Source organism: Cyprinus carpio, chromosome B12, assembly GCF_018340385.1.
Source record: "Cyprinus carpio isolate SPL01 chromosome B12, ASM1834038v1, whole genome shotgun sequence".
NCBI lineage: Eukaryota > Metazoa > Chordata > Actinopteri > Cypriniformes > Cyprinidae > Cyprinus > Cyprinus carpio.
The window spans coordinates 2,937,388-2,964,456 of NC_056608.1; the positions used below are offsets into that span (position 1 = coordinate 2,937,388).

Sequence of the window (27,069 nt, forward strand, 5' to 3'; positions counted from 1 at the left end):
ATCAGTCTTACTTTGCCAAACATTTTATACATAAGTGTAAGAGGAAGCATTTTTCCTGAACACTTAAAATTCTGTATGCATCAGTTTTCTGATTCTTCTAATGAGAAAGCTGTGAAAACCTTTTTTTTTCCTTTCTAAATGCACTTTATTTATTTATGCTTTCTGGCATATGTAACACTATTTTCTGTATTTATTTATTTAGGTTTAGAAAAAAAAAGGTTTTCATATGCATATTTCTTAATATGCACGTCTTGTTTTTTTTCAGTCTTACTTAAGATTAATGTTTCAACTTTTAGCTAATGGTTTTAATGTGTAATTAGAATTTCATCTAAATTATCGCTTTCTTTTTTGACTTATGTCAATAGAAACGTATGGATTTAAAAAGGAAATAATAAATAGCACTTGAATTACAAATTAGTTTACTTTAGGACGATGTCATTGGTTTCTTCGCCACGTTTATCTCTTATATGAACTCTATCGGGTGGCTCGTTTGAGAAATTCAGCAGAACTTCTTATGAAGACCTACTGTAAGAGTAGGGCTGAATTTCTTGAGAAGCTCTTATGATAAGTTCATTTTATTTTTTTTTTAGGTTGTAATGTATGAGTAGTATACAAATAAATTTGCTAATGATCATGATCATTATTTTTATGTTGAAAAAGACACATTTTTCATATATACATCCACATGCATCCCAAACACAACCCCCTGGAAATAAAGCAGAAATTAAAGTAGTTGAGTGAAAGCATTGTGGTTTGTTTAATTCATGCTTAGAGAAAGGCATCAAGGCCACGGCAAGAAGATAACATATCCAGCGTCCAGTTGACCACATAAACATGCTTTATTTCAACATCCAAAATAATTAAAAACATCTCAAAATACTATACATGTACAAAATAAGCACAGATCCTCTGTTGGAACCGTCTGAAGATCTGTTTCGCTTCTGTGGCTTTTCCTTTGTGCCGCCTTGAGAAACCTTTCACTGAAAACAAATCAAACAAACGAAAACAAAAAGAGAAAAGATGTGCATTTTGAAAGTAGAAATAAAATCTGGAAACGGAGGGAGCGGCATGTACAGACAAATAGAAGACTTCTCAGGAAGGGGGAACGGAAACGAGACGAACTGGCAATCAGTCCATCCGCTTAAGCCATACAGGGTTAAGTGCAAATCTACAGTAACCAGCCGTTTTATTCTCCTCGTCTGCTGACACTTTGATAAATGCATCACATTGACATTCTGTTGACAGTTAGCACCAAACGGCCTGCGCGTGACAGCACCAAACACACCGCAGACAGGACCTGGAGAGCAAGTAGCACCTTTTCATACCTGTTACTAATCTCTTACTTGGCTTGAATTTAAAAAAAAAGCCTTTGTTTTCCCCCCAGCATCTGTTTTTGTCCTGAGGTAGCCTTTATATCAAGATGACGTTGCACCATTGAGCTAACTGTGAGGTTTAGTGAGTTTTCTCACTTAGAAGGAACAAGACACTCGGCTGTCGTTTGTCATGTTTATTCAACACCAGAGAATGGTACATTAGCATTTGCTTGTTTCTCATTGTCCTTTTGCAGTGGTCAAAAAAAAAAAAAAAAAACACGGCACAAAAAGTCACCAGGTGGTCATTTTTGACTGGACTCCAGGGGGCGGGGCGTTTTACAAGTATATATTATCTTCTTGTTGTCAGCTGATGCAAAGGATTCTCGCTAAGTGTCCATGATCGCGATGCAGGGGTCCTCAATTTGGGTTTAAGAATTATTTTTTTCTTCTCGAGATGGGAATCGCACCGTCCTCAGGGGTTCAGGGTTAAGCACATGGACCGATTGCAGCCGAATAAGAGTTCAGACTTTTTTTTTTTATGAACAGGAAAAGATTTGAAGATGACTGCTAGTAAAAAAAACAGCAAAGTTATGTCCACATTTTTCTTTTTACAAGAAGCAGACTGGGCCGACTTCTACGCCGAATTCCTGATCAGGAGCACCAATGTCCATAGGAGCGATATCAATGATTGGCAGACGAGATGTTTTCGTTGTCTTGTAGTCAATGACTGTCTTGCCCCATGTGCCAGTGTGTGACTGTGGAGAAAAACAAGCGAGAAGAAGACAAATGTGATTAATAGAGCAGCACTCCTGCATTTTTGTATCTCAAAACCCCAAACTTAGCATTTTAGCACTTCCTGAAATCACTGTTGTTGTTTTTTATGTCTGAAGTAAGTCTGTGCTTAAACACAAGCTCAAGATATTTTAACACTTTATTCTACAACATAAACTGCATCAGTAACATCAGTAAGCTGTCATAAACTAGCAAAGGATATTCTGTAAATTTCCTGCATCATAACTTAATTTTTGATTAGTAATATGCATTGCTAAGAACTTCATTTGAACAACTTTAAAGATGATTTTCTCAATATTTAGATTTTTTTGCTCCCTCAGATTCCAGATTTTCAAATAGTTGTATCTCAGACAAATATTGTCCTCCTAACAAACCACACATCAATGGAGAGATTATTTATTCAGCTTTCAGATGGTGTATAAATCTCAGTTTCACAAAATAGATCCTGGTTTTGTGCTCCAGGGTGGTCATATATGACGAATAAGCGCTCACCGTGCAGCCGTCCTCGCTGACTCTGTATGTGAAGCGGCTGTTGCCCTCCGCTCTGATCTCGATGTCGTTGGAGCCCTGCAGCAGCAGAGCCTTCTTCAGGTTGCCTGTGGTCTGGTCCATGTAGGCGATGCTGTTCTTGCAGTGGTAGGTGATGTTCTGAGAAGCCTCGTTGGACATCAGACGCATGAAGGTCAGCTGGATGTTAACATCCTCTGGATCAGAGCCCTCGCTGCCGTACTGGAACTGTACAGAAGACACAGCAGAACATGACGGCCGTGGCATGTTTCCAGAGCACCAGTGAATATGCTGCAGTTTCGTACTTTTATGTTCTAAAGAGCATCTTATGCTTGAGTGGAAATGAGAAAATCTTTGTTTTATTATGATTCACATAATCCAAGTCAAAAATTTGATTAATGACAGTAATAATGCGGAATCTGACATTTTTCTTTCATATTAAGGCATTTTTTACACTTCCAGGTGATTAATCAAATTTTTAAATAATGACAATTTTAATACAGTTGTTTCTTAAAACAATTTAAAAACTTTTTAAAAAACAATTTAATAATATTTTATGTAAATTTGTACACATAAACAATGTATTTTAAAATGTATTTTATACAACACATTTCATAAAATGAAAGAAATATTTGAAAATTCTGAACTATAAGTAATTAATATTTGAATTAAATTCAATTAATATTCTTAAAACGAATTATTGTTTAGGTTTTATATTATATTATATTATATTATATTATATTATATTATATTATATTATATTATATTATATTATATTATATTATATTATATTATATTATATTATATTATATTATTTATGGTTTGCTGGGACTTTTGTCAGACTTCTGATCCAACTGAAAATCTATATTGTGCACATAAACATTTTTTAATATTTGTAAAAATTCTAAAATAGAATAAATATTTCAAATTCTGGCCTATTTGTAGATCATTAATCAAATCAAAGAAATTTAGAAAATTCACAAAACATATTTAACATTCACATTCACTCCTAAAACATTTATTTATATATTTATTTATTGTTTGTTTGTTTGTTAGAATTGGTTTCAGGCTTTTATTCTGACTAAAAAAAAAACACTTTTATTTATATGTGTACATAAACATGTATTTAAATATTATATTAAATGTCAAATATATTTTAATCAATGTAATGTGTTTTATAAATTCTCAGCTAAATAACGTTCTTCTCAGACTGTATCTCTCTCTGTAAGCTCTTGATGTACCTGGAAGCCATTGGGCATGGACTCTCCAAACCAAACGTGCTTCTTCTCTCTGATGTTCTTGCTGGTGTACCAGTTCTTCATGGGAATGGTGTTCTGAGATGGGCTGAGGCAGGTCTCCCCAGTCTCCATGTTGCAGAAGACTTTGATGGCATCCAGAGGAGAGCCCTGGTTGGGATCCACCCAGTAGGAACCTGCAGCAAACACAGGTTCAAGTGAATTTCAGAGCTTCAAAATGCATGACAAGTACGACACACAATGCTGGCCAAAATGATAAGAACACAGTATTTCCAGCAGCTAAAAATGGGTTTAAGTCAGTTATTTCTATCTTTTGCATCTGTAATGCATTACTTTTAAAAGTAACACTGAAAATGAATGTTTGGAAATGTAAATTGATATTTCCTACTGACACACTACAGCAACAGATAGAAATAACTGACTTAAACCCATTTTTAGCTGCTGAAACTACTACTAGTGGGCAGGAATCTCAAGCTGCTGACCGCTCTTCCAGTCTGGATGGCTCATCCTCACGTCGCGGCACATGCGGACAGGGTTGGCCTGGGTTCCCTCGGGGCTGCGGATTTTCTCGATCTTCTGGCTCAGAGATTTTAGGTTGGTGTCCACCTCAGTGTCGCGGTCACGAACGCTGGCGTCGTCGGCTCTGTAGCCTCCACGCAGAGGATCTGGACCCTTCTCTACCTGAGGCATGTGGTGGAACTGCTCGCCGATGCCTGGGGGGCCAGGAGGTCCTGGGGGTCCGGGAAGACCAGGAGCACCCATGAAGAGAGAAAACCACATGAGACCAGTAGATAAAAAGCTTAATTTAGCAGTAAAACGATGCTGATTTCAGACTTACAGCAGGTCCCATTTCTCCAGAGCGACCTCGGGGTCCAGGAGGTCCAACAGGTCCAGGCAAACCATTCATACCCTCCTTACCAGGCATGCCGTTGGAGCCAGAAGGTCCCTATCAGCAGAAGAAAACCGTTTGAGGATTACAACACAGCTTGTCCTGCGGTTTCTCATATATGGAGCACAAAATCAGTCATCAGTAACACAGGTATATTTGTAGCAATAGACAACAATACATTGTATGGGTCACAATTATACATTTCTCTTTTATGACAAAAATCATTAGGATATTAAGTAAAGATCATGTTCCATCAAGATATTTTGTAAATTTCATACCATAAATATATCAAAACTTTTTGATTAGTAATATGCATTGCTAAGAACTACATTTGAACAACTTTAAAGATGATTTTCTCAATATTTAGATTTTTTTGCACCCTCAGATTTTTTCAAATAGATTCTCAGACAAATATTGTCCTCCTAACAAACCATACATCAATGGAAAGCTTATTTTAAAAAAGTTTATTATGCAGCTGATGATTTATTTTTTCAGATGATACATAAAGCTGGCTGTCATAAAAGCTTGACAGATTTATTCAAACAAGTTAACCATTAAAAATTATAATCAATATGTTACATGGTGCATATATTTAGCAAAACGCTCCTCTCTAGAGTTCATTTATCCAGCTAACTAATGAGTTTATGGTCAGCAAATGTGTTTGTTTATTGTTTATGAGCTGTTATATTAAAATCTGATTGAATCACTGATGAGACAGGATACGGATTTCAGTAAGTTCTACTCTTTCTTTTAACATACTGTACCTTCAGATGTTCATTTATGTTTATTTCATGCTGAAACTGTTATTAATGCAGAGGAGACGATCAGTTTATGTGCCACTTCTTGAACATCATCAAACAGAGCCAAAACAGCATTCATTGTTTGAATATTGTAATAAAATGATAAGAATTTGTTTGTTTCATATTAAAAGTAACAAATTACAAAACGTAACGATTTATTGGATACGATGTTCCATTCATTGACTGAAAACTGGCTAGATTAATTGATTCTTGGGATTTAAGAATCAATATTGTTTTGAAAAAATGAGAACTGATTAAAATCGAGAAATTAATATTTTTATACTTTTATGGTGTTTTGTGGAGTTGCACAGTCTACTATTGCTGTATGGAAAAGAGCAGCATGCACATTCTGCCAAACATCTGCTTTAGTCTTTCACTGTACTGTGAAAAGCTCTATGGGAGTAAATTAGACTTGATATAAAATTCATCATCCATGTGCTACTTACACGAGGTCCAGCGGGGCCAGATGGTCCGGCGGGTCCTTGGTCACCAGGGGATCCCTAAAAACATTTAGAAAGGAACTTGAGTAAGCCACTTGGAGCACTTGTGAAGGAGTTTGTTGAAAATGTTGAGACTGACTCACAGGAGGTCCAGGAACTCCAGCCATTCCAGTGAAGCCGCGGTGTCCCTTCATGCCTCGCTCTCCAGCCTCTCCAGCCTCACCCTTATCTCCTCGAGCACCAGCTGGACCCTGCATCACAGACACCAGAACCATCAGGCTGCTCATGCAAAACAAGCTGGAGAACTGATCAAAATGAGAGATTCATACTTGAGCACCACGAACACCAGCAGGACCGGCAGGACCGGCAGGACCAGCGGGACCCTGGGAAGAAGTGAGAGAACATTAAACATCCACGGGCACGAGATGATTCAGAAGGTCACATCAGCAGTTTTGAACATCATAGTGTAGGGTTTCTAACTAAAACCAATAAAAAAATCATTACTTTAATAAACTAAATGCTTTTTTTTTAGCTAGTTTCCAAAGTAATGACTCTAATTTTCCTTTAGTTTCACTTCAAGTATTAAAGTACACTACCAAAACACAAACGTTTTTGAACAGTAAGATGTTTGAGATTTTTTTAAATAACTACTCACCAAGCTTTCATTAATTTGATCCAAAATACAGCAAAAGCAGTGATATTGTGAAATATTTTAACTATTTAAAACAGCTGTTTTCTGTGTGAATATATTGTTAAACTGTAATTTATTTCTGTGATGTGCAGCTGTATTTTCAGCATCATTACTCCAGTCTTCAGTGTCACATGATCTTCAGAAATCATTCTAATATGATGATTTGCTGCTCATGAAATATTATTATTATTATTATCAATATTTTAAAACAGTTAAGTACTTAATTTAACTAAAACCATAAAAATGTCATTACTTTAAATAAAACAGAAAACATGCTTGTTTTTTTTGTTTGTTTGTTTTTTGCTAGTTGCCAAAGCAATATTTCTACTGTAATTTTCCGTTAGTTTCACTTCAAGTACTAAAAGCTTTATAAATCTATGAATGAAAACTGTGATGCTGAATAAACAAAAACTTAAAAGACTATATGGACAATAAAAAAAAAAACGTTAAAACTTTAAAATTAAAATGCAAAATATTAATAAAAACTATAATAATATATATATGATACTAAAACAACACATATAATGCCACCTGTTGGCATGGATGTATTACATTTATTTGTTCATTTTAAAAATGCAAACAGAGGCTTTTGATTCTTTTATTAATTAATTTTTTTTAGAATGTGTTTGTGTGTAGAAACTCACAGCCTCTCCACGATCTCCATTCTTGCCCGATGGACCCATGTGGCCAGGAGCTCCAGGAGCACCAGGGGCCCCAGGAGGGCCGGAGTTGCCAGACTCACCGCGGTCTCCCTACAGCAAACAGAGAAGTGCTCTTTCACACTGGAAGCACTTTTAACATACTGTATCTACAGCTTATGCATTCATTTATACACATGGAAAAATACATGCACCCAGATAGGGTGATAATGACTACCACTGATCAGTTTTAACCATCTTTATGTATTTAAATTCTTAAAAAATAAGTACATTGTGCTTGTGTTCATGTTGCATTGTTTCTTTTTTGCTACTGAGGTGGGAGATGGGCACGGTTAGGTTTAAAGATGGGTAAAGGGTGGTTCATGGAGCAATTAGAAACTTCTGACAGATGTAATTACATGCAACTATTTTTTTATAAATCAACTGATTAATTTTAATGTCAGTGCATAGTAGTATTTTGCTTATTCATTTTGTATTTTTTTAAGAATAGAATTAGAATAGAGAGTGATAGAGTTAGAGTGTAACTCGAGCACTCTCTATTCTAATTCTATTTTTAAAAAGACTTGCATTCTATTCAGTTACTAACTGCTTGTTTCCTTTATATATATATATATATATATATAAAACACTAGTTTCTCTATTCTTTTTGTGTTCTGTCTATTTGTTTTCTTTTTCTTTTTATTTATTATAGAATTAACAAAAATATTTATTATAGAATTTAAAAAGAACTTGCTCAGTGTACTGCATTAGTCTAACTGAGACTTATTATAGCACTTGTGTATCATTGCTCTTTTGATGATTCTGATTGCTTCCATTGTCCTCATTTGCATAAAAGTGTCTGCTAAATGACTAAATGGAATATAATTATAATGCACTAATATTTATACTTAAAAAAGTAATATACAAGACATGTAATATATATTTTTTTAACTAAAATAAGTAGAGATGCATGCATGGTTAGTTAATGAATGAATAAGGATACGTTAGTTTTGTTGTATTTTTAATTTTTAGTTTTTTGTTTTATGTTTTTTTTTTTTATGGATATGATTTAATCGATTGGATAGGATTGCGCTCACCTTTGGTCCAGGAGGACCGTCACGGCCAGGAGCACCATCATGTCCAGGGTTACCCTGCAGAGATGAGTGATATAACACAAATGACTCCGTCATACTGCGCAGAATGTACAGTAGATGATTCTGGTTAAAGGAAACTCTCAATTTGGGTAGAGTTAGATCACCTCACGACCAGCTTCACCAGGAGCTCCACCCAGTCCAGGAGGACCCATGGGTCCAGGAAGCCCCCGCTCTCCTAAGGGCCCCACGGGTCCCTGCTTACCTGGCTCTCCCTAGGAAAAATGAAGGAGTGTTGAGAAGAATGGCAACTAAAGCAAACCTTTACTGTAGGCATGAAATGGTACAGTATTCACCAGTGATGGGGAGTTACGTTATTTAATTTCAAAATAAGGTAACACTTTACATGCACTTACCATTATAATAACAATCAATTATGCATAATTACTAAGCCATATAGTAATACATGTAGTTAATTAATGTTACTCAGTACTTAAATGTATAATTACACTGTAACAAGACATCTAAAAATCATTGTAACCTAAAATAAATGTAACTGTAATCTTTTACTGTTAATTTTTAATGTGTTATTATGCCATAATCTCATCTTGTCCAAAAAAATAATAATTAATTACAATTAGTCCTTCTTATGAAAATGTTAATGAAAGGGGGTTACATACCTATAATGCAAAGTTTCGAGAGTTTAGGACACATGCTTATTCCATAACTGTTTTATTTCCTATCTGGCTTTGTGTATATGCTTTATTTTTGTTTTAGAACTGTTTTTTTTTTTTCCAAAGAATTGTTAGATGCCAGTGTTTCCTGTTTCCTGTGCAAAGATTAGATTTTAAAAACAGTATCGTAACTATTAAACTGTATCTTATGATTTCAAATTTGTATTTAAACTCAGAATGATCTCAAAGTAAAAAGAGGTGCAATAGTCTGGTTTTGGTGGTTGTGCTTTCAATATATATATAAATGTTAATGAGTAATCAGTGTTGAGTTCTACTGTAGGGTTAACGCTGCCTGCTTTAAATGTTTCATAATGATTTAGGCTAATTACAAAAATCTGTGTTTTGCTTGAGCATGTCAGACTTTCTCACAAAATATGATGCATTTTGTAGTATTTTTGCTTTTGATGAGCATTTGTAAGGTGCGGACGTCTTGTATTATCCTTAAATCAGCCTGATCATTTCTGGCTGAATCTGAGCCAGATCACAGATTTGTTCAATTCTCAGGTGTTTTCACATCTATGACATCATTTCATGCCTAGTCCTGATTCCAGTGACAGGAGAAAATGCAAACATGAGCCTGATGTTTTGGGTGTTTTACTACATCCAAACAGCAACAGAAATGGACAGATTTTGTTCAAAAAGCTCATAAACGTGGGTTGATGTAAAAAACCCAAGATTTTTACCTAAAAATTTTACAAATCATTACAAATTATTCTTTTAGATGCAGGCTTGTGTTATTGATGGGTCTTTGATGATTGGGCATGCATAAATGCATAAATGGAAATGTCTGATAAATGCATAAATGATGTGTAAAAATTAAGCCTTTGATTTAGTGATGCTGAACCTTTTGATAAAACATTATGAAAACATATGTGTGTCTTTTTTTTTTTTTTTGATGCTAGCACATCAATGAATCCTGCACATTATGATTTAAATGACTTACAGAAGGTCCGGCGAGACCACCAGGTCCTCTCTCTCCTCTTAGTCCAGGAGCACCGACAATACCACGAGTTCCAATAAAACCAGGAGGTCCTGGAGAACCAGGGGCGCCCTAAAGACCAGACATGTATTCATCTGCAGCTCACAGAGTCATGTATCTGTGGTGATGCAAATACGTTTGTGACTTGATTACTTACAGCAGGGCCATCGGGGCCAACGCTACCCTTCTCTCCGGAGGGTCCTGGGGGTCCAGAGGCCCCGGCCTCTCCAGGGCGACCTGCGGGGCCTCGCTCACCACGGGCTCCTCTCTGTCCTTCTTTACCAACACCACCGGTTGGGCCTGGGGGTCCAGCAGCACCCTGAGGCAAAACAGAAGACATGCAATGAAATTAAATGTTCAGACTCATGACAAGACAAAAATTTACTTTTACATTTATTTCAGTGTATCCCCTTAGATTCTGAAGATGACTTACAGGAGGACCTGGAGGTCCGACTCGACCGGCAGCACCAGGGAAACCAGTAGCACCCTATTAATAAACAAAGACACGCTGAAACACTGCTATATTATATAGGAGAAAGTATAAACACTGGCACCAAAAAAGTATTGCTATTGTACATATTGAAATATATTACTGTTAGCATTTACATAACAAAATATCTCACAAATTTAACTTTTTCATTTCACAGAAAAGCATGAAAGGGGTTAAATTATGAAATCCACTTCTGTGAACTTTACAAAGAAATGAGTTTACACTGAATATATATACATACACACACACGTGTGTGTGCGAGAGTGCATGTGCAATATGACATCATTTTAATATCCAATAATTACGCATTTTAATTGGATGTGTTTTATTAAATTTAAAAATTTATTTTATTTCAGCTACTTGCCAAAGCAACATTTCTCATTTCCAATAAAATAATAATGATATAAAAGTTAATATAAACTATATAAGGCATATTAATAATTAAAAAAAAACTAAAAAAAAAACCTTTAACTAAAATTAAAATTAAAACAGAAAATCATAAATAAAAACTAATTGAAAAAAAAAATGTATATATAAAAGATGCAATGCAAAGTCATCTATACTGTATATGTGGCTTTGCATTGCGTCTTATTTTTTTAGTAATTAATTACTGATAGCATTGGCTCTTACAGGAGGTCCAGCACCACCACGAGCACCCTTAGCTCCAGTAGCACCAGCAGGTCCCTGTCAAAGACAACAGCAGACAATAAGTGAAGGATATTCATCTACAGTATACAGCAGAGCAGTGGAGCTGTGAATATATCCACCTGTGGGCCAGCGGCTCCGACGGGTCCAGTGGGTCCAGGAGCTCCAGCATCACCCTTGGGTCCAGAGTCACCGGTCTGTCCCTTAGCACCAGGCTGTCCGTTGGCACCCTGCATTGAGAACAGAGAAACTTCAGCTCAGTGGTGGTCGATACCAGATGATGAGAACTGACTGGGATGAGACTGTTATACTCACAGGAGGTCCAGCAAAACCAGCAGGTCCAGGAGGACCATGCTCTCCACGCTCTCCCTGAGAAAACACCACACACACATCGGCTTGCATTAAAGCACTCGCATATAATTCAAATGCAATCCTCCAAATCAACTCCAGATAAAAGCACACTGTAAAAAATGACTGAAACTGAAAAGGCACTAAAAATTTTTTTTAAGTTTTCTACTTTTAAAATTTCACAATTTTTTAAAAATTAGTTATTGAGTACTTGTGCATCTTCTTTGTGATTATAAACGACAATTGCATGCAATCTTGCATTATTTTTGGTCTTTACATCCATGTTTCATGATGTTTTCAGCATCATCCTGATAACTTACAGGGGCTCCACGAGCACCAGTCACTCCTGGAGGTCCAATAGCACCAGGCTCTCCCTAAAACAATTAGCAAATTAGGTGCAAATGATTTAGAGCTGAAAATAGTTGCTTTTGGTGAATAATTAATTTTTTTTTATGATTATTATTTTTTTATTTTCTCAAGGGGAGCAAGAGGGTGTAGAGGATATAATATGGGGGGTGTATATGCGCAGGCCATCCTTACCAGGAGCTCCATCAGGGCCCTTGGGTCCACCATCTCCCTAAAGAGGAAGGACAGCTGTTGTGAACGTCCAGCAGGATATGACATCATCAGCACCACAGCTGCTGCCAGTATCATTTCGATTTGCTACCCTTGAATTGAATATGCGCTTATAGTGTACTTATACAGTATGTTTAACAGCAAGTATGATTGATGTTTTTGGTATATTTTTTTTTTTGTGTCCTTGAATTGATTATAATAAGAAAGTATATATCAACTTATTCTACTTACCCTAAACCTAACCTAACAGTCTACTCTGAGAGTTAGCAGACATGTAGTTGCAAATTAATGAAAAAATTAGGATATTAAGTAAAGATCATGTTCCATGAAGATATTTAGTAAATTTCCTACCGTAAATATATCAAAACTTAATTTTTGATTAGTAATATGCATTGCTAAGAACTTCATTTGAACAACTTTAAAGATGATTTTCTCAATATTTAGATTTATTTGCTCCCTCAGATTCCAGATTTTCAAATAGTTGTATCTCAGACAAATATTGTCCTCCTAACAAACCATACATCAATGGAGAGATGATTTACTGAATATGAAATTCTTGAGTCATAATGCTTTAAGTCTGAGATGTTGTGAGTCTTACTCTGTCTCCTCGGGCTCCAGGCATGCCTCCGGCGCCGCGCTCTCCAGGCATTCCCTGCATTCCAGCGGGCCCTACACCACCAGGGGCCCCAGCGGCTCCGGGATCTCCCTAAACACACAGTCGGAGATCGATCATTTCTCATATCAGGATTCTGAGTCACAATGACATCGAACTAGGATTTACCAGGAGAACCAGGGGCCCCTCGAGGACCAGTGGGGCCAACAGGTCCAGTACTTCCACGCTCTCCGGGGAAACCTCTGTCACCCTGTGTGAGACATTTACTAATGTCACTCTGCTGCATTTCATCCCAAATGACAAACACAATCTGTGCACTAGAGCAGTCAGGTAAGCAGGAAGAGGAAAAGACACTGTACTGGAAAGACGAATATTATCAATATATATTGTTACAGGTTTTTCTTTTTAATTTAATTTAATTTTATTTAATTTAATAATCATTGTCCAAACAGGTCAATATCAAGATTTCTGAGTGGTTTTTGACTTAAAAATATACAAATTTTGCAAAAAAAAAAAAAAAAAAAAAAAAAAAATTCTGTATAAGTGTTAAAAATGTATGATTAATGTGGTTGAAATAAGACCAAGATGATAAAAGACAAAAAATGGTTTTAGTTCAATTTGTATATTGCAAATTATACAATTCATGCAATCATTTGATTGCTTAATAAGATATTATAAGTTTCCTACAAAATTTGCACATGGACAGTTTTTATTCTTGAAACAAGATTTGCAAGAATTATATCTTGATATTGACTAAACCATAACAATGCATGGGAAAAAAAGTATATGTAATTAAACTATAATTCAAAACAATCATTTTTAAATCTAATATATATATATTAAGATGCATCGTTGTGATATATGCTGATTTTGCTTCTCATATTTACAGTAAAACATCACAATGATACTGATACTATTTTATTTTTATTTTTTTTTTGCAGTATAAGCACTTTATTCTTGTACTATTACTGTTACTCTTGTACTATTCTTGTTCTATTATTCTTGTAGTTTAAATGGTGCAGTGGAGCTGGGGTGGCTATTAAGGATCGACTGAGATGTGGCTCATCTGTGGGGGTTTTATTGGGCAGGAGATACTCACTCTTGGACCATGAGGACCATGAGGACCGACTTCACCAGGAGCACCCTGTTGAACAGCGAACATAATAAATAAGAACAAACAGAACAAAAACTGCACTGTGTAGAGAGTAATATTGAGGGCAATTTTACACAACATGTATGTCATTGTGTGTATAATATGTTTATTTTTTTATTATTAATGTGGATGTGGTATGTATATTTAAAATATAAATACTGACTCAACAAAGTTATGTCTAATCACCTGATCACCAGGTTTGCCCGTCTCTCCGGTCGCACCCTGTGTACCTGGCAGACCCTGTGAGAGAATAAACAGAGATAGTTTAACTTCCATCGAATGACTAAACCAACGATAATCAGGCACTAATCTGAACTCGAATGAAGAAGATGTGCACACAGATAAAAGCACACCTGGAATCCAGGAGAACCGGCAGGTCCCTGCTCTCCTTTCTCTCCAGATGGGCCCTAAAACACCACAGAGAGGGAAAAATCAGAGCAGAAACAGCAAGAGTTCACACTGCCACAGCAGATTCACATCGTATTGAACTCTGAGATGCTTAAACACACATACACCAGGTCCAGGAGCACCAGGAGCACCAGTATCTCCATCCTTGCCAGGAGCGCCCTGCAGAAACACACCATAATGCACTGCTCAGACATGATTCAAGATAAAGTCTGGAGGTTACACTGCTGCATAAAGCTCAGAAAACACTTTAAATTCCACGCACCAAAGAACCAGGAGGTCCAGCAACTCCTCTCTCACCAGTCTTACCAGCCTCGCCCTAAGAGGAATACATCAAACGGGTTAGAAATTACATTAAAAGGCATGCAGATCTAACATTCATGAAGAAGTCTATATGTATAATGTATTTTAGTAAGATGATATTTAAATACTTATGATCAAAACATAATGCAATGCAGTTTCTTAAAAGCTTGATCATATCCAATACTCATATTCAACATGATGTTTATAAAAACTATGTAGAAGGTTGTTTTACTTGCTAAAAACTAATGCTGTCAAACAATTAATCGCGATTGATCACTTCCAAAATATGAGTGTGTTCTGTGTATATTTATTATGTATATATAAATACACTCACATGTATGTATATATTTAAGAAAAATATGGTGTTTATATATTGAATATATTTATATATAAATTATATTAATATAAATATATACATGTAAATGTTATAAAAATATATAATGTATGTGTGTGTATTTACATAATAAATATACACAGTACACACACACATATATTATGTGAATTAAAACTTTTATTTTGGATGCGATTCATCTCAATTAATCGTTTGACAGCACTGCTAAAAAGCTTTTAAATCCACAAAACCAGTCATAAGGGTCCATTTTTTGCAGTTGAGGTTTATACATAATCTGAAAGCTAAACAAATAAGCTTTATGTTTGTTATGATAAGACAATATTTGTCTGAGATACAACTATTTGAAAATCTGGAATCTGAGGGTTTCTAAATATTGAGAAAATCATCTTTAAAGTTGTTCAAATGAAGTTCTTAGCAATGCATATTACTAATCAAAAATTAAGTTTTGATATATTTACGGTAGGAAATGTACTAAATATCTTCATGGAACATGATCTTTACTTAATATCCTAATGATTTCTGGCATAAAAAAGAAATGTATAATTGTGACTCATACAATGTATTGTTGTCTATTGCTACAAATATACCTGTGACACTTATGACTGCTTTTGTGCTGCAGGGACACACATATATATATAGTTCATAAATTCATGGAGTAACTCACATCAGATCCCTTTGGACCAGGGAATCCCATCACACCAGGAGCACCACGAGATCCAGCAGGTCCAGGGGGTCCAGGACGGCCGTCTTGTCCAGATGCACCCTATCATGCACACATTACTTTAATACAAGATTTAAAACCTCATATGAGTCTTATATTGCATACAAACAAATACAAGGTGGTGAATTATGAATATAATATTTATCTTACAGAGGGTCCAGCTTTGCCATCAGGTCCAGGGCTTCCAGGGGCACCAGTCATACCCTACAACAGGCATCAAGTTAGGTACAAATACAGACTCTTTATGCCGCTAATATGTTTCTACACAGCTTTAAGCTATATCTCACCTTGGATCCAGGCAATCCTGGCTCTCCTGGGCGACCAGACTCTCCGCTGGCTCCTTGAGGTCCCATCGGTCCATTGGCTCCACGCTCTCCAGGGGCCCCCTGAAATGTGATAAAAGGGCCAGCTTTAGTCACTCAGGAGCAGAAATCATTTACAGGACCCTGGACAGCTCCTTCTCAATGCATTAAAACACTCAGAAACGCTTAAAAACACATCATTGATATGTGGGTTAAACTACACTGTAAGAAGAACATTTAGAGCTATGTAGACCCGGCCCAGTAACAATGTAACATCTAATATTTTTGACTTAAAATCAGTTCATTGCCACAGACTGTATACTACCAGTCAAAAATCATTAAGATTTATTATTGTTTAAAAAGAAGTCAATTCAAGTCAAAGTGGTACAGTATTGCCAAAGCACTGACATATAATACACAAACAAAACAAGAATAGATCTATAAATCATTAAGTAAATAATGACATTAATAATTTTATTTATAAACAATAAATAAGAAAATAGTTAATATATTGTCTTAACTAAAAACGAAAAAAAGAAAGTCTCTTATGTTCACCAAGGCTGCATTTTATAAAATTGAAAATAGAGTAAAAACAGGAATATTGCTGTATAATATAGCTGTTTTCTATTTGAATATATTTTGCTTAATATTTTGCAGCTTAATGTTTTGTTTTATCACTGTGTTTGTTTTTTTGTCAGGATGCTTTGATGAGTAGGAAGTTCAAATAAACAGCATTTATTTGAAATATAAATCTTTTGTAAGATTATAAATGTTATTTTTAATCAGTTTATGCATAATTGTATTTTTTTTTTTTTTCGTGCTTACCTCAGACTTTTAAATGGTAATGTATCATGGTTTTCAACACTGATTAAAATAAGAAAAGTTTCTGAGCAGCAAATTAGTATATTAGAATGATTTCTATAGGATCAAGACAGGAGTAGTGATGCTGAAAAATCAGGATTGAAATCAATTTTATTTAAAAATATATTAAAACACTCATTTTAAATTGTAAAAATATTACTGTTTTTACTGTATTTTTCGATCAAGCGAATGCAGTCTCAATGACCCCAAACTTTATAAGCACATTTTCAAGTTACCAGACAAAACTGGATACAGATTTAGGGCCTTGTTTTGTGAGGATCAGTAATCTTACCCCGGGTCCAGGAGCTCCATCACTACCAGGAAGACCACGATTGCCAGGGGCACCCTTGAGAGAAAAACACAAAATATGAGAGAAAAACAAACAAAAAAGCATGCATGAATCAAACAGGTGAGTTAAACCTACACGGCCTCCGGGGGGTCCGACAGGTCCAGCGCCACCAGGCTCACCACGAGCTCCTCGCTTTCCTTCTTCACCAGCAGGTCCGGCCAGACCCTGGGGTCCAACTGGGCCCTGGGACAGAGAACAGCAACTATTACTATCACACTGGAGCTTTCTGTGAATATTAGGAAATCATCTTTGCGTCAGAGAGACTTACGGGTTCTCCCTTAGGACCGCCATCTCCCTTAGAGCCTTGGGGTCCTGGATCACCCTGGAAATAAAAGAGCATCAAATTTCTGATCTCAGTCCGTCACGCTTCATTCTTCAGATTCTTTTGTATCTAATACAACTGCAAGGAACACGTTCGACAAAAAATGAGGTGGCACTTAGGTAACACTTTATGTATAATGCATTATAAAAGTAGTTAAAAGTAGAAATGCACTTTATAATGCATTGTACAGTCTCTTAAATAATTGTAAGCACAGTTAATAAATTATAACACTTATCAATTCATTATTACACTATGCATTTTAGATTTGATTAAAATTATTTTCAACAAGATATAATGCATTACAATGCACATTATGAATAATTATAATGCATTACACCCTCTAATAACATTTATAATGCATTATACATAAAGGCTTTAAGTAAAGTGTTACCATAATTTATTTACGCCTGTATGCATTTCTTACTTCTAAAGAAGATACTTTGAAGAATTTTGGTAAGCAAACAGTTGCATTTCTTTATAACTTTTATCGTACTTTTGTTCATGTAAATGGAAATCAACTGGAACTGTAACTGTAGATACAGGTTTTAAATGACACATGACAGGGTGAGTAAATAACGAGCAAATTTGCATTTTTGTGTGATCTATCCCTTTAAAGTACATTTGTGAGAGGTTCAGCTGGCAAAGAGACTCTTGTTTTTGATATGACTACATCACACCTCCTGTAATCTCAGTCGCAAATAAACTAAAGGCTGCAAAAATAATGTCCTGGATGCACTTATGTATAACTACACTTTGCAAGCATGCATAAAAATAAAATGCAGTTTACACACATTGTTTCCCTTGGGGCCAGGAGCACCAGAGGGGCCAGGGGGTCCAGCAGGTCCACGGGATCCTGGGAAACCAGGAGCGCCAGCAATACCAGCAGCACCCTACAAAACATCATGCAAACCAAGCAAATCAGAGTCTGCTGTGATTTAAACTGGCCCAAAGTGGAGCGCAATAGCATAAAAAAGAGATTGGTGAGAGATGTACATGTATGTATATGTATATGTGTGTGTGTGTGTGTGTGTGTATACAGTATATATATAAATAAATATATGTATAAATGCATGTATGTATATACACAGTACATATAAAATACTTACAGGAGATCCTTTGCCACCAGGACCACCATCAGCACCAGGAGCTCCCTGTGTAATGAGAAATATTTTTTATATTTTTTTTATCCATTAAATTAAGTTATTAACTTAGTTTAGATTTAGAATATATTTTAGCTTTGTCTTGCAGATAATTTAAATGGTTGGTGGGTATTTTTCATACATTTAATACATGAATTTGTATGCATTAATATCAATCTCAAGCTAACTTTCTTCTTTTATCTCTTAAATCAACTCAAATATTTATTTCTATAGTGCTTTTGGCAATACAGGTCTTTGAGGCTACTTTACAGAAAACCATGTTTAATTTATCTTAATATATTCATGTCCTATAGTCTTATTTGGTGGAAAGCATAGTTTGCATATCTCTGTATTTATGCTAAATAACCTGCTATTCTGTTTCTGCCATGCACGCACAAAATGCAGCTCACTGAAAATCTTTGTAGCAAATAAACAGCTGTGTAGTTTGAGATGGTGTTTTGTGATGTGAACACTCACAGCAGGACCAGCAGCACCAGCAGGTCCAGGGTTACCCGGCTCTCCACGGGCTCCTTGGGGTCCTTCTGAACCACGACCTCCAGCAGGGCCGCTTTCTCCCTGCAGACGACAAGAAGACAGCACTGGCTTGTCAGATTATTTAAGGAAGGCTGACTCCAGCTGGTTTAATTTATTCTTTTAGTATATTATATTGGTAGACTACATGCACAGCAACAGGGGGCCAAGAAACCATCACTTAATCATCTGTATGTTTTCAGGAAAATATAGTGTATTTTCAAGCTTTCGCAATGATTTTTGCTTTGCTTTTATGGACACATAAACTGTTGGCAACTGCACTAATGAGCATTAAAACATTAAATGTGCATAAAAACATAATAGTGTGTTTGTACCTTAGCACCAGCACCACCAGGGAATCCAGGAGGACCAGCAGGGCCAGTGGGTCCCTAATGGAGGAGAGCATTATAATAATAATGCATTTTATTCGTCATGCGCTTGTCTTAACTCAAAGCACTACTACAACGTGCATAATAGTGTAAACAATAAGCAACACAAAAAAAAGAAACAATATAAAACATGCTCAATTACAGTAAGCACTTTAAAAAGATTTCTTAAAACAGTTCAAGGTTGGAGATGCAAACACTTCGTCTCATAACAGACAGAGACGGTTAATAAGACTTATCCTGCTGTATTATGTGTAGCGATAATAACTAAAGCATCATCAGTGTCACACTGTAACAAATAATCCTCGCAATTAGCTATACGTAACTTTGAACTTTCACTTGATACATATTTGATGCTATGAAACAACTATTTTTTTTTTTTAAAAATCAACTCAACTGCTTGAGTTTTTTGCATCTAAAATAAGTACTACGGACATTATATTGTGTTAAGTATTAATATATATACTTTAATAGAAATTCTTGAATTTGCAATAGATTGTTGTAATAAGTAACTGCTGTATTATGAGAATATTGATCTTAAGAGACTTACGGGAGGTCCAGCAGCACCAGTGTTTCCATCATTACCGCGTGCACCCTGCAGAAAACAAGAAAACATGATGCATTTATGATGCTCTTGAACCCTGCAGGAAGATTCTGCCAGTGTTTTATCTTCATGCCTCCAGAACTGTGTCACGTTTTAAGTTTGCACGTGCCGTTTACAGACAGATTACGATTTGTTTTGATTGTGGTAGGTTCGCGGTGCATTCTCATTTTGACATTTATACATGTTTACTTGTGTGTTGTGTTGAATATCTGAACGGTGTGTTAGACATTATAGTAAAAAATGAGTCTCCTATTAACTGACTGTTCAGAACAGTTTTTAGTCCACAAGATGAAGCAGAGTAGGGGGTTAGGAACAATAAGGCATGGATGTGACACTTACAGAAGGGCCGGGAGCACCAGGCCGACCTCTCTCACCGGGCAAACCACGAGCACCCTGAAACAAGCAGGAAATGTCAGAAGATTGACATCATTGTGAAGAACTTTACATGGACTTTAAATCCCATCCAGAGACACTCACCATGACTCCTGCAATACCGCTCTCACCATGAACACCGGGCTCTCCCTGCGGTCAGAGACAGACACAATCAACACATAAGTGTTCACAGAATCAAATCTGAGAATAATGATATCTGCATGAATGAGAGAAATGGAAAATCTGACCTTAGGTCCAGCAGGTCCAGTGTCTCCCTTAGCTCCATCTAGACCAGAGAAACCCTGTAAGAGGAAACAAGAAACAAAACATCACATCACTACTACAAACTAAATATAACTATACATTTTCCAAGCAGTATTGCACATAAAAAATAAAAATAAATAAAATAGGTGGCTAATATTAATGAATAAATAGATAAAACGTAATAAAATGCTAAATAAAATATAAAAATATTTTTTTAAAAAGTAATAAATATATGTACGTATATATAAATTTTTCACAGTATTGTACACTAAACAAAAAATGCAATACAATATTAAAAATAAATAATTACATAAAAATTACTAAATCATTAATAAATAGATAAAAAAACACATGATATGTAAAATATATGAAAATGTAAAATAATAAATTAATCAGACTATAATATATATATATATATATATATATATATATATATATATATATATATATATATATATATATATATATATATATATATATATTAATCAGTATTTCAAACAAAACAAAAAATACATAAAATATTAATAAAAAATGCATTAACAAACAGATAAAAGATATGATATGTAAAATCATGAAAATGTTAAATAATAATAATAAAGGAAATTAAAAAAAAATATATATAATGAAATATAAAATATACACATAAAATATATTAACATAAACAGTAAACAATATATATATGAATAATTTAATAATATGAAAATACAATAAAAAGGTTGTGTTATGTGCTGCCATACTCACTCTGTGTCCCTTGATGCCGGGGAGTCCAGGGGTTCCTGGAAATCCACGAGCACCCTGTGAAATAAACAAGAGCATATAATTATGATGATTGTATGAATCTCTTTCCACCCATATTGATTATTTGACTAATAGGAAATAATGAGTTTAAAATGGTTTCATTCCAATGAGCAAGCATCATATCTCACTCTGCTCTAGTTTGAGACTTCATAAGTTGCCTACTACTGTATGTCTGCATTATGGTGTTAATTTGTGTGTATGGATGAGGAGAGCATGCGTGAGAGAAACACACCTGGGGCCCGGCGGCTCCGCGCTCTCCAGGACGCCCGGCTTTGCCTGCTTCACCCTGAAGAAGAGCAGAAGAATGATAAGAAGAGACTCAGAGTTGTATTATTTGGAACAGATGCAGCGAGGGAAGCAGAACTCACATCCTCTCCATTCTTTCCAGAAGGACCAGGGGGACCGCGAGAACCCATCGGGCCCTGCAAACATCAACAGCAGAAGAATAATCACAATATGCATGCTTTTGACTGTTTTCATAATATCTTATTGACACTAAATTTCCTAAAAGGAAGCAGAAGATACTCACAGGAGAACCAGGCTCTCCAGGCTCACCTGGGGGTCCAGGGAATCCCGCGGGGCCCTGTGAAAAATACAGATAAACACAGTTATACATCAGACACTGCATGCATAATACACCACTTGAGTACTGAAAAATAAAATGAATAACTGTCTAGAAAGAACACTAAAAACACTAGAAATAGACGTACAGGTGAACCTGAAATTCCAGGGGGGCCACGGGGACCCGGGGGGCCCTAAAGGTGAGAAAACACAATGTTAGAAAAAAATGTAGACATTAAAAACTGTTGTTGTAGTTTAGAAGTTCAAATGGAGTCCCATAAAAGTGCATTCATAATTTGAGCTAGTTTTTGAATGACAGATTTATATTAAGCATATATCATAAATCATCATATCGTCATTCAGGTAAACGCATGATAAAAGTAAGTTATAATAAATGAGATGTACACAACATGGATGAATATCTGTGTGAAAGTGAGGGATCACTGAGGGCAGATTGCACGTGATGTGTTTTGTTTTACATAATGCATTGAGTTCATGAAGGAAAGGAGGAGCTGACTCACTGGGGGTCCGGGGACAGGGGGGCCGCTGGATTTCTCACTGCCGTAAGCCATCTGGGAGAGGAAAGACTGTAGGGGACGACAAGAAGCAAAGAGTGAGGATTTGAGGTTTGCTCTTCACTGAACCGTGTACGACTGAACTCCTGAAGGATAGTTTTCCTTTTAATGCTGAAGTATTTGGAAATAATAGACTCTTAGCTGATAGACATGATATGAAATCATGTGACGTCACATATACCTAAGCTATGTCAAACACTTAAATACAGCTGTTTTGCTTTTATAAAGTCTGCTTTCATTCCTGTCAACCCACACTTTTCATTATAGGAGCTGTTCACTTGAGCTGGTACTGAACTACAGAAAAACAGGGGCTTCATGCATCTCTTTCCCAGTTCTAAAATAAAATAAAATAAAATAAAATAAAATAAAATAAAATAAAATAATAAAATAAAATAAAATAAAAAAAAAAATAATAAAATAAATTAATATAATATAATATAAAATAAAATAAAATAAAATAAAATAAAATAAAATAAAATAAAAAAACTTTTGCAAAATGTTAATTATTTTATTTTATTTTCATTTCTTTTATTTTATCTTATTTTTTTAGAATGCCAAAGGAAGTAATCTATGGGGCAGCAGTATGCATCATGAAGACAACAGAAAGATTAATGTTTCTGAATTCAGGCCAGCTTGACAAGATTCTCCCAAACTTAATCTTAGTCATGCCTCAAATGCAGATTGATAATATTGGGCTGCTTACTCCGCCGCCAAGGCCAGGGGTTCCAGGAGGACCAGGAGGTCCAGGGAGTCCGTTCTCTCCAGGAATACCGTCTCTGCCAGGAGCCCCTGGAGGACCCTTCCAGACAAACAGAGGAGAACATGAGCGACACACAATCACATCAACAGCTGCAGTACATCTGATAACTGCAGCGTGCTACACATGATCGTCCTTTTACATGCAATCCGCAAAAATGCAATGCATTGGTACAGAATGCATGCCATATAAAGACTGAAACTGAAATACGCTCATGTTGCATGCAAGCTTACAGAGGTCAAAGGTCAGTGGGACAATTAGAGGTCAGCAGGCTAAAAGCCTCCGATGCCCCATTAATCACCCTAATTATTTCCATTTGAAACAGAATTCCATATCAATGCAAACTTTTTGTCTCCTGCAGACCTTGTATTCTTGAAAACAAATGTGCAGTTGGTCTTTTTCAGTTGTACTAGACTAACCCAGATAAACATAAATACATTACAATGATAATGATAAGCAGGTTGTTCATAAACAAATACTGTACTCACTGGATCTCCAACTGGACCAACAGGACCCTAAAAATGGAAAAATTAGAAATATTAGGATACTCTATATTGGTGTCTGTTGTAAACGTAACAATTATGTGTGTAATCTAGATTTATATATGGTGTGATAAAAGTACTCAAAAAAGTCATCTAATATACTATATTGATATTATAAATATATTTACACACACACACACACGCAATGAAGCGTGTGTGTGTGTGACCAAATGTCCCCACAAGGCTAGTAAAACCAAAAAATTTTGACATTGTGGGGTACGACCTGCAGAAAAAAATTATAAATAGTAAATTATGTTTATCTGAAAGTGTAAGAATGCAAACATGTTTTCTGTAAGCGGTAGGTTTAGGGTTAGGGGATAAAAAAATATTGTTAGGTCAGTATAAAAATAATAGAAGTCTATGGAAAGTCCCCACAATTCACAAAAACAAATGTGTGTGTGTGTGTGTGTGTGTGTGTGTGTGTGTGTGTGTGTGTGTGTGTGTGTGTGTGTGTGTAAATTCTTGATAATGTAAAGAAATTTGAGTCGCATTTTATGTTTGATAGGGGCTAAATAAATAAAGTTTTAATACACACACACAAAATGAAGTGCATTAAAAAAATCTAATAAATTCCCACTAACCACAGGACCTTCAGTCACAATGTCTCCATCTATGGAACAAAATACAAATATATTTCAGAACTTAAATCAGCAAAAGTAAATCAAGTAAAGATGTGTATAGATTCAGAGCCATAAAAATAGGGAGCTACTTCTTGAAAATGATTAACAAAAGATCAAAAGATCAGTAGTTAATGTGCATTCAAAAAGTTTAATTAATGTATATTCATATTTGAATGCACAGGAAAAAAATATGCTATGCATTATACACCGTTCAGGGATTAGGTACAATTAGAAAGTGCAATTAAGTGTATAATAAAAATAATAATAATAATAATAATAATAATAATAATAATAATAATAATAATAATAATAATAATTCAGTTTATATATATATATATATATATATCCTTAAAATCCCTCAGTCCCATGTAAAAGCAGCAGTGATGGCAGAAACTCCTCAGTGAGAGATATCTCCTCTAGAGGGCGCCAGACTGAGCGTGTGGTGTCTGTACCGTCGGGGCAGATGGGGCAGCATTCTCCTTCGGGAATCTCTGGATTGTCACAGCCTGATGTATCCTCGCAGATCACATCGTCGCACATGACTGTCCCGCTGTCGCAGACGCAGATCTGGCAGGGCTCAGGTTTCCATACATCCTTGTCGTTGTAATTCTGACCGTCCAATGTACAGCTACCGAATGAGACTGTGAGGACAACAAACCTGCATCAGCACAGCAGAGTCAATCACATTCACCACTCAACCAGTGAAGGATTCCAGGGGCCCACAGGTCCAGCGGGGCCACAACCATTTAAAAGTTGAATTTTAAAAGGTTACAGACACACAAATCCTAGATATGAACTGTCTGCAAATATGAAGCTAACTTAACTCATTTAATTTAACATAAGCAAGTATGTTGCTAACTAAACACTGGCTTAACTCTTAAGGCAAAGTGTAAAAATGGTCAATTTAAATGTTAAAAATTAAGAAAACACACTTTTGTGTTTTTAGGGGGTGTGTATGTGTTTTTTGGATATGTGGGGGCAATGAGAGCAATAGAGTTTCACGCTTGCATATGCAGAAAGTTTTAAACTAAACAGGAAAGATGATTGTAACCATCATAATAACTCATGCTGATCTGCTGTGTCAATGTATTAATTATTTACTTATTGCTTAATGAATATTTTATAAATAGGAGCTAAAGTAGCCTAATGGGGCGTGGTGCACAACGATGAGAAAGGCCTGCATCCCTGTCACGTGTTTCAGACTCATGCAGTACTACACTCCGCCGCTGGGTGGCGCCAAAGCCTAGCAAAAAAAAAAAAAAAAAAAACCCGTCACGCCCCGATCATTCACAATTAATTGAAATGAAAACCAGAGGTTTTCCCCATCAAACAAAATGCGTTTTGAAATTCTAAAACGCTAATTTCTGTTAACATTTTAGCAGGCTAAATGTCTATTACGCGAGTGATAGATCACTGTAATCCAAAGATAAGCAGTTATATCCAGTTATCAAATGACTGAAAAGTATGACAGAGCATAAATAGATGAGAAAAGGATGCTTGACATTAAAAGCATTCTCGTTCTCTCCCTCTTTCTCTTTTTCTCATCCGTGTCACGTTTTTCCTTCAGCGCATCCTTCGCTTCAGGACATCACACAGTGCGCAAGCGCAGCAAACAAAGCACTATTCCACAAGATGGACAAATTACCATTTCTAGAAGAAGAAAAAAAATTGCTGATGGGAATAAAAAGGCAGTTTTTTCCTCCTCAAGTCATTCCCGAAACTTTTAGATCGCAGGTTGCTTGTAAACAAGACCAATGAAAGATTCCCCTCTGGAGTTCTCCAGTCTCCGTCCTCAAGCATCTGTGCAAAAGCAGGAGTAAAAACCATATACTCACTATCATCCTCTCCTTGTCCTCTCACCACGAGGACCGCCGCGGCCAGCAGCAGCCCTAACCGGATATCCACAAAGCTGAACATGTCTAAATATTAGACATGTAGACTCTTTGAGACAAGGGGAATCCTGTTTTGTCCTCAATCATACACGTAGGGTCCGGTCTGTGTAACTCCAATCCAGACCCCAGCAGAAACACCCTACTGCCTAAACAAATGAGTGACCCTGGCTTTTATACGGCTGGGTTTTGGGGAGGTGCTGAGAGCGCAACATATCTGCTGCATGTTCAAGTCAGAGCCAGTCCCTCCTTCTGCCAAAACAAAGGGCCGCCTTCGAACATGTCAAACTATTTGGAGTCCTCATTACGACGTGGACATTCTGAAACATGGAGCAGAAGTGTGTCAGGGGTTTGAGATACATATCGGGCTGAAAGGGAACCGTGTTGTGTGAATCTCTGGACCAGAGATCCAGGTTGAGGATGTGATCATTTCATGCATTTGTTTTAGCTGCCAAAGGATG

The 27,069-nt window shown here is 36.1% G+C and overlaps 1 protein-coding gene across 2 annotated transcripts; it reads right to left on the reverse strand.

Annotated features, from left to right (window-relative positions):
• Positions 1-733: 733 nt before the first annotated feature.
• Positions 734-26,776, reverse strand: LOC109099366 (collagen alpha-1(I) chain). Of its 2 annotated transcripts, XM_042734722.1 has the most exons (43): positions 26,555-26,776; positions 25,172-25,360; positions 24,681-24,709; positions 24,046-24,072; positions 23,504-23,599; positions 22,747-22,812; positions 22,375-22,419; positions 22,194-22,247; positions 22,033-22,086; positions 21,897-21,950; positions 21,608-21,661; positions 20,851-20,904; positions 20,708-20,752; positions 20,570-20,623; positions 20,177-20,221; positions 19,576-19,629; positions 19,187-19,285; positions 18,677-18,721; positions 18,362-18,460; positions 17,517-17,570; positions 17,324-17,431; positions 17,192-17,245; positions 16,024-16,122; positions 15,887-15,940; positions 15,709-15,778; positions 11,934-11,989; positions 11,581-11,634; positions 11,388-11,495; positions 11,251-11,304; positions 10,564-10,617; positions 10,288-10,449; positions 10,095-10,202; positions 8,585-8,692; positions 8,424-8,477; positions 7,333-7,440; positions 6,327-6,380; positions 6,141-6,248; positions 6,004-6,057; positions 4,707-4,814; positions 4,351-4,627; positions 3,854-4,044; positions 2,598-2,840; positions 734-2,068 (listed from the first exon to the last, which is right to left on the reverse strand). In XM_042734722.1, the coding sequence occupies exons 1-43, from the start codon at positions 26,634-26,636 to the stop codon at positions 1,922-1,924; spliced, it is 3,732 nt and encodes a 1,243-aa protein (XP_042590656.1). In that variant the 5' UTR covers positions 26,637-26,776; the 3' UTR covers positions 734-1,921. The 2 variants fall into 2 exon arrangements, with proteins under 2 accessions (XP_042590656.1, XP_042590657.1); XM_042734723.1 differs by lacking the exons at positions 11,251-11,304; positions 11,388-11,495.
• Positions 26,777-27,069: the final 293 nt, after the last annotated feature.